A 16,530-nucleotide genomic window follows, 5' to 3' on the forward strand; every position below is an offset into this window, starting at 1 on the left:
TTCCCATGCACAGGGACCCAATAGGCAGTAACTAGAGGGCTACTGTAATGGGGCTGTATTTGATCGATAGCCAAGCCTTCAGGGCGTCCTGTCCAGATGAAAAGCACTTGACCGTGTCGCTGTTATCACACCACAGATATGCCACATTCAGTTGTACGGGGTAGATAGAGGCTACAGAGAGGCAGTGTGAATGGTCACCATAACAACAAAAACAAGAATCCCAAACAGCTTCCAATTGGCTCATTCACCCCCCCCCCCCCCCCCCCCTTATTCCCCAGGTTGTTGCTTTAAATGAGAATGTGTTCTCAGTCAGCCTGGTAAAATAAGAGTTAAATAAAAATAAGCGCGGTGCCATAGCTGAATCTGCCGTGATGTCGCACAGATGCAGTAAGATGAAGTTTCCCCTCGCTCTACCTAGACGTTGGGAAGCCATTCGATGTGCCTTACTTGAAAAGGCTCCATGGTAGTCGCTGACCCTGACTACCCGTTACACTAGCATTGGGTGCTTGGTCAGACTTCCCTCGACCTGCAGCCAGGCTGTAGAGTAGACCCTTGGACAGCCCTCTTGCCATAAACACACTGAACTGCTGAGAGAAACCCATTTGTCTACTGTGCCTGTCTTCTTGTCCACCACTATGTGTATCTGGCCTTTTCAGTTTATGAATGCTGTATATTCTGTTTGACATTATGTGCTCGGTTTGTTTAAGCTATTACTGTGAGAAGAATGATCTCCTTTAGGAGATTCATCTACTGTATTTTACTCTTAAACAAGCAGTGTGGTGACAAATGGAAAGCATGTCTTCTTAGGGTCAGAAATTGAGGATTTGTTCTCTCAGAGAAGAATGCTATCCAATTTTGTGACGCTGTGAATCCGTGGGAATATGTAATGGTTCTACCGGCTGTAAAATTAGCTTAGAGCGGCCAGTTGGCCAGGGATGACCTCAGCAGAGGTCTGCGTGTAAGACAGCAGCGTTGCTCTTCAAGCATCTCCTGGCAGCCCCTCTGGCAGGTCCCCCTTAATGAGCTTCGCAGGTCAGGAGAAAGTGTAGTGCGCCATTCAAGCTCCCCAGCTGGAAAGTTGGTGGACACAGCAGCAGTGTCTTGTACAGCACAAGACTGTTTTGCTTCTCAGATACATTTTTTTCTGTGTGGGGCTGTGGGTGTCTGCAGTATACAGTCTCCCTTGTTCTCCCTGATATGTCTGTGTTGAGTGCCTGTGGGCTTTGTGTATCTTCATGTCTACTGTGAAAAGTGATAACAGAAGTTCCATTCTTGCATAATGTCAACGATTTAATCCATATTCTCAACATATTTTTGACTTGCGAGCTTATGAGTTCAAGAGCTCGAGATGCAAGACAAATTCCCGAATACAGTAAGAACAATAAAGTGACCTAAACCACACTGAGCTGGATTGGAGGTTCTCTGCTCTGTCTGTAAGGGTCACGTGAGATGTAAGCTGTGAGGGGGATCATGAAAGTGTCGGGCAATGCAAGGTGACAGTGGCACAGCAAACTCCGGGGGTCAGCGGCTCTGCTGCCAAGAGCGGGGACATGTCTCACACTCTCTGACTGCTCAGGCTGGCTGCGTAACTCCTGTCAAATTCTATTGGAATGTAGAACCACTGGTCAAAGAGTACTTTGCACAACAAAGCCAATGTTTCTTTTGATCAGGGGGCACAAGGGAACACTTTGAGAGGAACCAGGCTTTGGCGTGTGGGAGGTACAGTTAGTTCTGACCTCTTTCTCCTTTGTCCTATTCATGCAGTCACTCTCTTACGTAACACTGGGAAGCCACTAGGCCTCGTCATGAACGTTCCCAGGCCACCACCTGAACTGCCAGCCTACTGCTTCAGTGACTGCTGTGCTGTCCCTGGATGTACTAATGTACATACCATGCTCTATCTAAAGAACACTGCTGAATGGGGAACTTGATATGTTTCATGTAAAAATGGGTGGTAAAGTCCACATCCTCCAATGCCAGAGCCTCAAGCACATTGGACATTGTACTCCTACTTTCACCCTAACCAGACCTTGTTATGACAAGCATATCTGAATTAGGCCCACAGAATTATACCTACGGAGGAGCAGCTTCTATGGAGGAACTGTGAATGTCTTTGAACTTCAGTGTTGGCTTAGCTAACGTTGGACCAGAGCTAGCTAACGTTGGACCAGAGCTAGCTAACGTTGGACCAGAGCTAGGTAACGGTGGACCAGAGCTAGGTAACGTTGGACCAGAGCTAGGTAACGTTGGACCAGAGCTAGGTAACGTGTTCACTATGGTATCCTTAACTAGCATTGAAAAAGTGAATCTATTCTAATTAAAAATGTCTCCCTAATTTCTTAATCATGTTTGTAACGTCAGTAGCTACAGCAGACTATGCTTGGGAAGGAAGGGCAGACACTGGAATATGTTGTTGGATGACAAATGAGGGCTTTGCATAGGCACTTTGTGGGATTGGAAAAAAAGGCAGGGAATGTAAAAGAACCTTATTAACCTTATAACTTATGTTCCGGAACAGTATAGATCGCTTCTGTTCCTCAATTTTTATTTTACGGTTTTCAGTTATGTTCCCTGAAATAGTTCATACCCCTGTTTGGATGTCTTTATAAGTCCCACCCTGTTGTGGCTGTTTGGAGAGTGAAAGAGCCTTGTGTTCAGCATTATATAATGATAATCACACTCTGCTACAAAGAGCAGGATACCCCTTTCGCATTTTGTATAGAACTCCAAACCCATCCTTCATCATTGTCCTCCTGATAAAGCCATGCCGTTGACAGGAGGAGAAAGTGCTTATGTACAGTCAGTCAAGGGTCCTGTATCTACCACCATCGGGACGATTGAGCAGTCCGAGGCAATGAGGGAAAAAGGTGCACACTGGTAGATTTTCACATTGTGTAATCTTCTCTGTGGCAACAAGGTCACCTCTGATAGAGGCTCCTGTTTCCCCAGCTGAACGGTGCTGTTAGCTGGTGCTAGATATCTGCCTGATGCATCTCTATTTTTCTCACTGCGTCGCCGGGCCATGTTCGCTGCTGACTGACGTAATTCTATAACAATTGCAGAATAACTGCCACCCCAGTCACTGCAGTCCATGACGTCCTTTGTTTGTGTCTTCCTATTCATTCAGTTGATTATGCAATAATGAGTGCAGCTAACCATTCATCATGCGGCAGGGTAGCCTAGTGGTTAGAGCGTTGGACTAATAACCGAAAGGTTGCAATTTCAAATCCCCAAGCTGACAATGTACAAATCTGTCGTTCTGCCCCTGAACATGCAGTTAACCCACTTTTCCTTAACTGACTTGCCTAGTTAAATAAATGAAACATTTTAAAAATCATGTCGCCAGAGAGGGAGAAGAAAAAGATGACTGTTTTTGATGTGCAGAGAGCAGCAAGTTGTCATCCATAAACTACTTTCAATGTGTTCAATTTAAAAACTCAGTTTTCATAGAAAATCAGAATTTGATCCAATTTAAAAGGGGTTGGTACTTTTGAAGCCTGTTGGTGTGATGACAGTGGGTTCAAGTAACATGTCACCGATATGTCCACTTGTGATGTGCAAATATGTGGTCACTTTCAGTTAGCAGTCTTTTTAATGGACTTACCCACATGCCATGGTCACTCCACTCATTCCACCTGGATTTAATCTGGATCACTTCATACACAATTTTCACGCTGAATCACTCACTCACTATATTACATTCATAATGATAGTAGAACGACACACTTACAGACAACGGTAGCACTCAGTGTGCACACAAAGACACCCGAGGATGAAAGAGTTGAATAGAGATTGCAGCAAACTCAACGTTTTACCCATGTCCCTTGTAACACAATGGGTAATAGACCTATAGTCCCCTCACAGAGCGAGTGAGTGTCTCCCAGGACACACAACTGTTATCCCAGTGTATTTTTCTTCCCTCACTGAGCAGTTATTCTCTCCTTTCCCTGTACTGCAGTGTTAAATATATACTAGGGCTATCCTCTCACCAAAGTACCTTCTTCCAGGACATTGTTTGTTTGTGTTCTCTGAAGTTGCTATTTTCTCCACTGAGTCTAAAGAAAGGCAAAGCCTCTGGAATCTTCCAGGCTTCCATGACATTTTGTTTTATACAGAAAGTAATTGGGTAGAGTGAGGGGGAGAATAAGTCTCAAAGCTCGCTACCAAATTTCCTCTGATCTTCTCTGTCCAGGCATCTGCAAGTCAGTCTTGTTAAGCATCACGCGGATCCCATGGCTAATGAAATATGCTCTTGTCTTCTGCGGAGCGGGTGAAAAATGATATCTGCTCGACACAACCCAGCACATCAAGGTCATCCGGCTCTAGTGCAGAGATAATGATCAACCAGGCTCTTCTGAGGGAGATCTTTGTAATACAGGCCTTTTTAAATATTTAAACAGGCTGTTAATGAGATGAACCTCAATTTGATATGTATCTTGGCTTCTCAATTCGGATTCTTCATAAGAGATACTGGGAATTAGCTGATTAGGATATTGAAAGTTTGCATAGTTTCTTTGTAAAGTATGTGACACACAACACGTAGCCTACATGTGATGTGACAATTTTTACAAATGATCCCTGCTGGGATTGAACCCACGACCTTGATGTTGTTGGCGCCACGCTCGTACCAACTGAGCCACTTCAGAAGTGTCTTAAAGCTGTTGGTCGGGGTTGAGGGCAAAATATAAATGTCGCACATGTCGAACACTAGAGCACCTTTATGTGATATCAACAATAACCTCATCTAAATAACCCACTACCTGTTCTGTCCCCAGCTGAGTTCCTGTGTAACTGTAGCAGCGAGGGATCTCTGGATCTAGACCGCTGCGACCGCAGCACAGGACAGTGTGTCTGCCTGTTGGGCTACATGGGACTGCGGTGTGCTGACTGCCAGGAGGCCCACTTCAACAACGGCACCACCGGCTGCATCCCCTGTAGCTGCGACTCCTACGGTGCTCTTGGACCCCTCTGCGACAGGTGAGACTTTTCATTAATGTGTGCGTTATCAGTGTTTACCAGGTATTCCAGACAAAAGGCAAAATGTATTCCATAGCAGTGTCTTCATGGTTTACAAATTATTGCCAATGTAGTGGAGGTATCTATGGGTAAGACGTTAGGTTAGCGTGTGAAAGCTCCCCGGTTGGACCAGACCAGCAGTCTGGTCTCATGGGACAACGCTTTAGATGTTTTTACAGGTATGATAACTAAAATGTGCGTCATCTAACATCACATTGTCTGCAGTACTATTGTCTTTCGTGTGCTCCTGCTCTACCTGTTAGACTGGTGACTCACTCACCTGAACCCAGGGTTGTGTTTTTTAGGGCACACATCTGAAAACGGATTTGCATCGGAAAGCGGATTTGAGTGTTTATTGGACGTATCCAGGTAGTCCCTCCCTGTTTCAGTCTGTTTTCTTTAATTTGGTGCTTTATGAACTCCAAGGAAGAGGTACCAACCCCAAGACATTCCCTGGTAAAATAGAGGTTAAATAAGTGCAATGATGTCACTGCAAAGTCACAACGAGGCAGGGAGTTCCGTCTCTGTCTCTTCACTTGTGTGAGAAGATACTCCCTAGGGGAATGTCCAAAGTTGTTGTGCCTTAGAGTGCAGTAATTGTGTGTCCCCGGGGGTATTGACCTCTGCTTGGTTTCAACTGTCATTTTTCACCAGAAAGGCAGAAGATGCTGTGTAATTTTCAGAACAACTCTAATTTCTCTGTAAGTCTGACACAATGGTTGGTATTTTGGGTGTTTCAGTTTGACTTCCCTGGCTCCTATAGAAGGTTTTGTTTAAAGTCTATGCTTGTAGAGGTTGTTGTTTATCCGATTGGTATTGACACTGGGGAAACTGTACAGCGTAACTACTGAGAACTCTGAAGCTGTAATTAGAGTGTAACACACCCCACCATTCTAGTGGGGCTGTGAAGAGAAGATCAGCAGTCCGGATGAATGAATGGTGTTCCAGTTCCATTCTCTGCTTGTGTGCGGTAGCCAGCGATTCTAACATTAATTTAATCACATCCCTTTAGTATTATCCCTGGGATCACTATTACAATCATAACCAATTCCACCAAGTTTCCTGAGTCTTTATTCCCTCCTACAAACATGTCTTTTTGTGGTGTGTGTGTGTCGGGTTGGGATGACATGGTTGGGATGACATACCATTCCTACATACAGTACATGCTTAAGTGTGTATTTCGGAGGGAGAGCATGCAATGGATGTGTGCATTCTATACATTGATACTATAGCATAATATCAGATGGTGTTCAAGCCCATGACCATAGACTCTTTCAATGTTTTTGTTTATCTCTTTAGAGTAGCTGTTTCACACGTCTTCAGTTCTTGTCCCTTACTACCCCCACTGCTGATGGACCGTGTATGATGCATTGTCATGTGACACTTCTCTCCCAGGTTAATGTAGCATGAAATGAAGACCTGGTTAATGTAGACATGAAAGACTTAATCAATAAGGTGCGAGGAGATGTGGTATATGGCCAATATAACACGTCTAAGGGCTGTGCCTAAGAACAGCCCTTAGCCGTGGTATATTAGACATACTGTATACCACAAACCCCAGAGGTGCCTTATTGCTACTATAAACTGGTTACCAACGTAATTAGAGCAGTAAAAATACATGTTTTGTCATATCCGTGGTATACGGTCTGATATACTACGGCTGTCAGCCAATCACAGTTCAGGGCTCGAACCACCCAGTTTATAATAAAGCTTGAATCCCTGGTCTATGACTTACTGACAGGCATCTTTACGTATCTATCAGTAAAATAGTGCAATATTGAGTTTGTTTGGAAAGAGTGGCCATCAGCGGCAGACATCAATCCCCCTGCTGTGCTTTCAGTGACCTTCTCCCGCTGTTATATTTATAAATGCCAGTGCATCTGTCAGCGTTTTTGCGCTGCCTATTTTGTCTCTGGATTGTGGACAGATTGTGAGTTCATCTCCTGAGGATGTTCTAGGATTCCTGCCCAAATGCAACCGCAGGATCAAAAATCCCTCAGTGCAGGTGAAACACACACACACAAACAGTAGCATATCCTTTTCCCTGCCCAAGCAATCTCAGGTTCTATCTCAAGGCCTGTGAAGAATAGGTTGTCACTTTCGGAAGATGCCACTGTAGTCGTGATTGGAAAACTCAATGATGGCAGGAAAGTTCAGGATTCAGTCATTCCCCGCCAAGAAAACAGCTAGTCCCTTTGTAACAACAGCAACTCAGAAGTATACTGTTTTCATAACCTTGCTGTTGTGCCAAAGTGAAAAGAAAAATGCTCAGCTTTCCTCAGCGGTGGACAAAGTTGGGAAACTGTTGAAATTGGTACTCTCCTACATTCCTGGCTGACCCGCCTGCATGGTAAAGGAATGTCGATGAGACCAGAGAGTGGCTGAGCTCCACAGAACCTCATTATACCACATAACCTCACTATACCACAGAACCTCATTATACCACAGAACATTACTTATACCACAGAACCTCATTATACCACAGAACATTACTTATACCACAGAACCTCATTATACCACAGAACATTACTATACCACAGAACATTACTATACCACAGAACATTACTATACCACAGAACATTACTATACCACAGAACATTACTATACCACAGAACCTCATTATACCACAGAACCTCACTATACCACAGAACCTCATTATACCACAGAACATTACTTATACCACAGAACCTCATTATACCACAGAACATTACTATACCACAGAACCTCACTATACCACAGAACCGCACTATAGCACAGAACATTACTATAGCACAGAACATTACTCTACCACAGATCATTACTATACCACAGAACCTCACTATACCACATAACATTACTATACCACAGAACCTCACTATACAACAGAACCTCACTATACCACAGAACCTCACTATACCACAGAACATTACTTATACCACAGAACCTCACCATACCACAGATCATTACTATACCACAGAACCTCACTATACCACAGATCATTACTATACCACAGAACCTCACTATACCACAGAACATTACTATACCACAGAACCTCATTATACCACAGAACATTACTATACCACAGAACCTCACTATACCACAGAACCTCACTATACCACAGAACATTACTATACCACAGAACATTACTATACCACAGAACCTCACTATACCACAGAACCTCACTATACCACAGAACCTCACTATACCACAGATCATTACTATACCACAGAACCTCACTATACCACAGATCATTACTATACCACAGAACCTCACTATACCACAGAACTTTACTATACCACAGAACCTCACTATACCACAGAACATTACTATACCACAGAACATCACTATACCACAGAACCTCACTATACCACAGAACCTCACTATACCACAGAACCTCACTATACCACAGAACATTACTATACCACAGATCATTACTATACCACAGAAACTCATTATACCACAGAACCTCACTATACCACAGAACCTCATTATACCACAGAACATTACTATACCACAGAACTTCACTATAACACAGAACCTCACTATACCACATAACATTCCTATACCACAGAACCTTACTATACCACAGAACCTTACTATACCACAGAACCTCACTATACCACAGAACCTCACTATACCACAGAACCTCACTATACCACAGAACATTAGTCTACCACAGATCATTACTATACCACAGAACCTCACTATACCACAGAACATTACTATACCACAGAAACTCATTATACCACAGAACCTCACTATACCACAGAACCTCATTATACCACAGAACATTACTATACCACAGAACCACACTATACCACAGAACCTCACTATACCACAGAACCTCACTATACCACAGAACATTACTTACACCACAGAACCTCATTATACCACAGAACAGTACTATACCACAGAACCTCACTATACCACAGATCATTACTATACCACAGAACCTCACTATACCACAGAACATTACTATACCACAGATCATCACTATACCACATAAACTCACTATACCACAGAACCTCATTATACCACAGAACATTACTATACCACAGAACTTCACTATACCACAGAACCTCACTATACCACAGAACATTCCTATACCACAGAACCTCACTATACCACAGAACCTCACTATACCACAGAACCTCACTATACCACAGAACCTCACTATACCACAGAACCTCACTATACCACAGAACATTACTATAGCACAGAACATTACTCTACCACAGATCATTACTATACCACAGAACCTCACTATACCACAGAACATTACTATACCACAGAACCTCACTATACCCTATACCACAGAACCTCACTATACCACAGAACATCAACATCACTATATCAGAGTTGAACAGTGAATATCCATCGATCAGCTGCCCCATAACACTATCGCTATGCCCCCAGCGAGTGACTGTGTTCACTCCAGTACTACTGTACTCTCGGGACCTTTCAATGTCGACCACCCCCATACCCTGTCTCGGTTTCCCAGGGGATCCCTCACTGACACACTCGTACTCTGTTGCTTTTGTCTATTGGCTTATCAACATATTTTTGTTGTACTAGGTAACCTGGAAAAGAGGGTCTCCAAAAATGACTATAGTGTTTATGGGGAAGTATTCCTGCTTTCCTGAAAGGAGAACTTCTCCATCCAGCCTCAAGATGAACCATCTCAAGGGACTTCAGATTGGCCAACAACCATAGTAGTTGGGGTTCATAGGGCCTTATAAAATCCTTTTACATTTCTTCCCAAATTCCATGTTATTATTTCCAGGTTTGTTTCCCCCCCTTTTTTTATTTTTATGTATATATTTTTTGCTCTCCAAATCATGCTTTTTAAAGTGGAACATCCAATTGAATTGTTTTTCTCAGTCCACAACAATGCTTAAACCACATCTGAGGACCACTTTTGAAAAAATATTTAGAATTTGGGGTCTTGTTAACCTTTAATTACAGTCTGCACCAAGCAAAAGGCTGTTGGTTAGTGGTGTTTTTGAAGTGCACATATGATGATAGAGTTAGCAAAACAAATATCCATTGGATTGATAATCATATCCTTCTGCCAGGTAAGCTTAGGCTACTTTATAGTTATCATTTTAATTGAGAAGGTTTTTGGGAAAGCCTTTCCATCTACAAGAAGATTTTTCATTAGCATCATCACTAACGGCTACACGAACTGGTAGCTGCTCCGTGCACCACACATACAGGTGGAATTCTCGTTGCCTCTTCAGTAAGTTACAGGAAATACGAATCACTGACGCGTTCTGTCTTGTGATAAACATGGGCAAACTATTTCATTTTCAATATATTTAGTTGGTTCCCTATTAATTTCGATAATATTTTTAAAATATTGCTGAATTCCGTTTTGTCTGAATTCCATCCGCATTCTCCGTATCTCGGATATTTCTGTTTTTCAACCAGGCAATAGGGTAGCAGGGATGAAAAGGTGCCGTGGAATCTTTCTGGATACTGTGTACTGTCTGGAACCCTTCCTCTATCTATCTGCAGTGGGAAAAGGGGGGCTTGGAAGCCCGATTCCTGATGTACTGAGCTCATTGACATGGAATGGGTATGACCTTGGTTTGACAGAGCCAATAGAAATGGAAGACCTGAAACCCGGGACAACTGCTGCAACATTCATAAAGGCTAATCAACCTACAGTTGAAGTCGGAAGTTTACATACACTTAGGTCGGAGACATTAAAACTTGTTTTTCAACCACTCCACAAATTTCTTGTTAACCAACTATAGTTTTGGAAAGTCGGTTAGGACATCTACTTTGTGCATGACACAAGTAATTTTTCCAACAATTGTTTACAGACAGATTATTTCACTGTATCACCATTCCAGTGGGTCAGAAGTTTACATACACTAAGTTGACTGTGCCTTTAAACAGCTTGGAAATTCCAGAAAATGATGTCAAGCTTTAGAAGCTTCTGATAGGCTAATTGACATCATTTGAGTCAATTGGAGGTGTACCTGTGGATGTATTTCAAGGCCTAACTTCCGCCTCTTTGCTTGACATCATGGGAAAATCAAAAGAAATCAGTCAAGACCTCAGAAAAACAATTGTAGACCTCCACAAGTCTGTTTCATCCTTGGGAGCAATTTCCAAATGCCTGAAGGTACCACGTTCATCTGTACAAACGATAGTACGCAAACACCATGTGACCACGCAGCCGTCATACCGCTCAGGAAGGAGACAACTACTTTGGTGCGAGAAGTGCAAATCAATCCCAGAACAACAGCAAAGGACCTTGTGAAGATGCTGGAGGAAACAGGTACACAAATATCTATATCCACAGTAAAACAAGTCCTATATCAACATAACCTGAAAGGCCGCTCAGCAAGGAAGAAGCCGCTGTTCCAAATAAAAAAGCCAGACTACGGTTTTCAACTGCAGACGGGGACATAAGAACGTACGTTTTGGAGAAATGTGCTCTGGTCTGATGAAACAGAAATAGAACTGTTTGGCCAAAATGACCATCGTTATGTTTGGAGGAAAAATTGCGAGACTCTCAAGCCGAAGACACCATCCCAACCGTGAAGCACAGTGGTGGCAGCATCATGTTGTGGGGATGTTTTGCTGCAGGAGGGACTGGTGCACTTCACAAACTAGATGGCATCATGAGGGGGGGAAATTATGTGGATATATTGAAGCAACATCTCAAGACATCAGTCAGGAAGTTAAAGCTTGGACGCAAATGGGTCTTCCAAATGGACAACGACCCCAAGCCTACTTCCAAAGTTGTGGCAAAATGGCTTAAGGACAACAAAGTGAAGTTATTGGAGTGGCCATCACAAACCCTGAAACCTATAGAAAATTTGTGGGCAGAACAGAAAGCGTGTGCGAGCAAGGAGGCCTACATACCTGACTCAGTTACACCAGCTCTGTCAGGAGGAATGGGCCAAAAATCACCCAACTTATTGTGGGAAGCTTGTGGAAGGCTACCCAAAATGTTTGACCCAAGTTAAACAATTTAAAGGCAATACACTCAATTAGTATTTGGTAGCATGTAAACTTCTGACCCACTGGGAAAGTGATGAATAAAATGAAAGCTGAAATAAATTATTCTCTCTACTATTATTCTGACATTTCATATTCTTAAAATAAAGTGGTGATCTTAACTGACCTAAGACAGGGAATTTTTACAAGGATTAAATGTCAGGAATTGTGAAAAACAGAGTTTAAATGTATTTGGCTAAGGTGTATGTAAACTTCTGACTTCAACTGTATATAAACAGACATTCACACAATCATGCATAAACTCCCTCTCTTGCTCTCACACACGCGCACACCTGCAGACACACTCACACGCCTGCACACACGCGCACGCCAGCACACACACGCACACACACATGCAGCAATTTATCTGAATGAGATGCACAATTATCTCCTATCATTCAAATCCATCTTTATCTGGTTGTAAATCAAGTAACCTTTTGACAGTTTGAAAATGGGATGTTGGTTACCCTGTCAAAGCCATTTTAATACTCTGGGCCAAGAATGCAGGAGGGAATACATCCCTCTTTAACTTTATAACCCCCCCAAAACAAATGTAAAAAATAATGATAACGACTCTTGAGGAAGATGTTATTTAGTTGGATGCAGTGGCTGGTGCTCTCTGAGGGACTTAAGAGCAGGAAGCTCTCTCTGTTCATTAGAGATACCTACCGCGGAGTGTGGTGACACATCATGGAAATGTGAGAGGTTGCTTAGCAACTGCACCCCCCCCCCCCACGACAATCCCCCTCCCCAGTAAAGTGTTAATGTGACAAGCAGATGAGGAAATTTGTCCAGGGAAGCAAGAAAGTGGGAAGGACGGTGGAGGAGGAGGGGTATGGGGGTTGCAGTAGACCACCATCTGTGAGCCAAACCCCACTGTCTCTGTATTGGGAGAGAGAGTGAAAGGGTGTGTGTATTAGGGGTGGGGTTCGAACACCACCAGGGTCAATCAGAATTAGGTCATTGAACAATCGGTTAATGCACATGGCTTTACATTGAACACAGTGGGCAGTATTGCAGTACATTTACAATGGCCTCAGCTCAAATACCACCATAGTATGTTGGCATGTAATATGTACACTGAACAAAAATATAAATATAAATGCAACATGTAAAGTGTTGGTCCTATGTTTCACAAAAATATTTTTTTTCTCAAATTTTGTGCACAAATTTGTTTACATCCCTGAGGGAGTTTGCAATTGGCATGCTGACTGCAGGAATGTCCACCAGAGCTGTTGCCAGAGAATTTGTTAATTTCTCTACCATAAGCCGCCTTCGACGTCGTTTTAGAGAATTTGGCAGCCCGTCCAGCCGGCCTTACAACCGCAGACCACTTGTAACCACGCCAGCCCAGGACCTCCACGTCCGGCTTCTTCACCTACGGGATTGTCAAGGGGTGGGTGCTGAGGAGTATTTCTGTCTGTAATAAATATTCTGATTGACTGGGCCTGGCACCCAGAGGGTGGCCTCGCTCCTAAGTGGGTGGGTCTATGCCCTCCCAGGCCCCTGCCCAGTCATGTGGAAACTATAGATTAGGGTCTAACGAATTTACTTCAATTGACTGATGAACTGTAACTCAGCAATGTCTTTGAAATTGTTGCATGTTGTGTTTTTATATTTTGTTCAATAATAAAATGCCAATTAAACTCTTGTTGGAAGTTTCATCCCCCATTGGATGTCTGTGGTTGTTGACCCCTACATTAAAGCATAGCTAGATTGTGTTTAGTGTCTTGCACCCCGTGCACATATAGTCTGGGTATCACATTCTGAACAGTGGGTCAGATTGTGAGAACACCACAACCAGACACACAGCCAAGCTCCTTATAGCCCCCACCCCCCACACACACAATTGGCCTTTCCTCCACGTATGTGGTTCATGTGGCGGGCTGACTGGCAGCTAGGCAAGCATGCAGGCTTCCCTGACCCACATTAGTTTGTCTCAGTGCATGTTTCCAGAAGTGGAAGGGTTTGTGGGGAGAGAGATGGGGAATATGGCTCTGATGGAACGTTGAACAACAATGACTGAAACTGTGGCACTAGTCCTTTTTATTCATGGTGCCCAATCAGCTGAATTGAAATGGATTTAGCTGCTGTCATCTTTGGGTGTAGATGTCATTTGTCCTTTTTAGGAAAGCTGAAATGTTTGTTTGCTTGTCATCTAGCTTTGCATTAGAGGAAAGTATTAGCCTGTGTAGGTGAATTGCTGCATCGTCATTAAAGGCGTCCACATACATAGGTTTGGTTTGCTCCTAGCAGAACTCGGGTAGGCGGCACGAATGTCTGCTCGCTTACTCCCAAAAGACCTTCGCTTGAAAAATGCCAATAATACTTCCTTAAAATTTTCAGAATGAATCTTAAGATAAATCAAGAAATCTGTAATTAATTTGGACCTTTTTACAGAGGTCTTGCTCGCAGAATTTTACATCTAACTACGATGTTTGGTGCAGTATTTGTCAGGTGAAAAAATGGGCATGAAAACTATTAGTCTCTCGTTGACTGACAACAAACATTTAATTGAAGAGTCCTGTCCATAATTCCTACTCTCACTAGGAGTAGTTCTGTTGAACAATCACCAACGAAGGGACGTAGATATCGGCTACCGAACTTTGACTTCAGGAAAAATGTTTGCTCAAACAGCCAGAAAAAAATCTTGCTGAAAATGCAATAAAAACATCAACATTTCGTCATAATATATGCACAAACTGTTTAGACTGGGAAGCAGGCGAAAGGCTTTGGTATTCATAATATAATGTTGTGTGTACAAAAAAATAATGTTTTCATGAATCAAGGGTAGGTGAGAGTGGAGCCTTTTGTTACATTCGGCATCACTCGTCAAAGGAAATATACTCTTCTTTCTATCAAAGATATCTACATATTTTTAAGGATGTTGTGTATCCCTGGAAACAACCAGAATTCCTGTAAACATAGGGGTCTCTTAGTACAACTGTGTACTTCGTTAAACACTTTTAACATGGACCCTTACCTCTTTAAAAAACAAACGGGTATGTGTTCACGCCAGTGCATATCCTCTCTTCTCTATTACCATGGAAGCCCATTACAAATGCCTACTCTCATAACTGGACCTATAATGCCCATGGTGCTTCAGAAATATCCATCTCAAGGTCTTGACTGCTGGCGTCACGGGGAGTGCAGTGATGATGGGACGTGCTGAGTCCAGAATATCATATTACCATATAAATCATTGCTCCCCACTTTTGAGATGGGCCCCCTGTTGCTTACTGTCTGCTCCCTCTCTCCTCGTGGCTGTGCAGTAGTCTTCAGCACCACTCAGTTCCCTCTGAAGGTTTTGCTGCTTCAAGGCACAAACCCCAAAACAAAGGCTTCTTCTCTGGTCAGTGGTGGCGCATTGAGGCGGAGCTGTTTTTCCTCTTTGCCATTGAAGTGGTGGGGAGATTTGAAGAAAGGAGAATACATAATGCAAGCACTGCAGTTGAACGGTGACTGAACCGTTCTTGTCAAGTGCTTCTCTGCATAATGTTTTCTACTTTTGGCAGAGGGCTACATTCAACAGAGCACAGTATGCAGTACACCTGTTGACCTAAGTGAGAAATCTTTCTAAACAAATGTACTTTTTTGCGTGAAATGTGCCCCGAATGGGACGGGAGCAGCTGTTTGCTGCCCTTTTGAACTCTAGACTGGATATGGTTTAAAATACAAGACACCAGAAACCTGACATAACAGGTCACTAGGCTTGGGCGGTATCCAGATTGTCATACCTTCATACTGACCTTGTCGTACATGTCGATCCAGAATATCCCAAGCATGCTCAATGGTTGACATGTCTGGTGAGTATGCAGGCCAGGGAAGAACTGGGGCATTTTCAGCTTCCAGGAATTGTGTACAGATCCTTGCGACATTGGGCCATGCATTATCATGCTGAAACATGAGGTGATGGCGGTGGATGAATGGCACAACAATGGGCCTCAGGATTTTGTCACTGATCTCCATGCATTAAAATTACCATCGATTTAAAATGCAATTGTCCATAGCTTATGCCTGCCCATACCGTAACCCTCCGCCACCATGGGGCACTCTGTTCACAACGTTGACATCAGCAAACCGCTCGCCCACACGACGCCATACACTTGGTATGTGGTTGTGAGGCCGGTTGGACGAACTGCCAAATTCTGTAAAACGATGTTGGAGACGCCTTATGGTAGAGAAATTAACATTTCAATTCTCTGGCAATAGCTCTAGTGGACATTCCTGTCTCCAAGATTATTGCACGCGCCATAGAAAACTTGAGACGTATGTGGTATTGTGTGACAAAACTGCACATTTTAGAGTGGCCTTTTATTTTCCCCAGCACATGGTGCACCTGTGCTGAGGATCATGCTGTTTAATCATATTCTTGATATGCCACACCTGCCAGGTCGATGGATTATCTTGGCAAAGGAGAAATGCTCACTAACATGGATGTAAACAAATTTGTACCCAAAATTTGAATGAAATGAACCTTTTGTGTATATGGAACATTTCTGGGATCTTTTATTTAATCTC

General features: G+C 43.1%; 1 protein-coding gene across 2 annotated transcripts in view; it reads left to right on the forward strand.

The window, feature by feature from the left end:
- The window catches only part of si:dkey-220k22.1 (multiple epidermal growth factor-like domains protein 9), an 80,182-nt gene that overhangs the window by 5,152 nt on the left and 58,500 nt on the right, over window positions 1-16,530 (forward strand). For both annotated transcript variants that reach the window (XM_064943354.1, XM_064943355.1), the window contains one exon: window positions 4,776-4,977. In XM_064943354.1, coding sequence (XP_064799426.1) covers window positions 4,776-4,977 — 202 coding nt within the window. The remainder of the gene's footprint in view (window positions 1-4,775; window positions 4,978-16,530) is intronic.

The sequence above is a fragment of the Oncorhynchus masou genome, chromosome 28, assembly GCF_036934945.1.
Source record: "Oncorhynchus masou masou isolate Uvic2021 chromosome 28, UVic_Omas_1.1, whole genome shotgun sequence".
Lineage (NCBI taxonomy): Eukaryota > Metazoa > Chordata > Actinopteri > Salmoniformes > Salmonidae > Oncorhynchus > Oncorhynchus masou.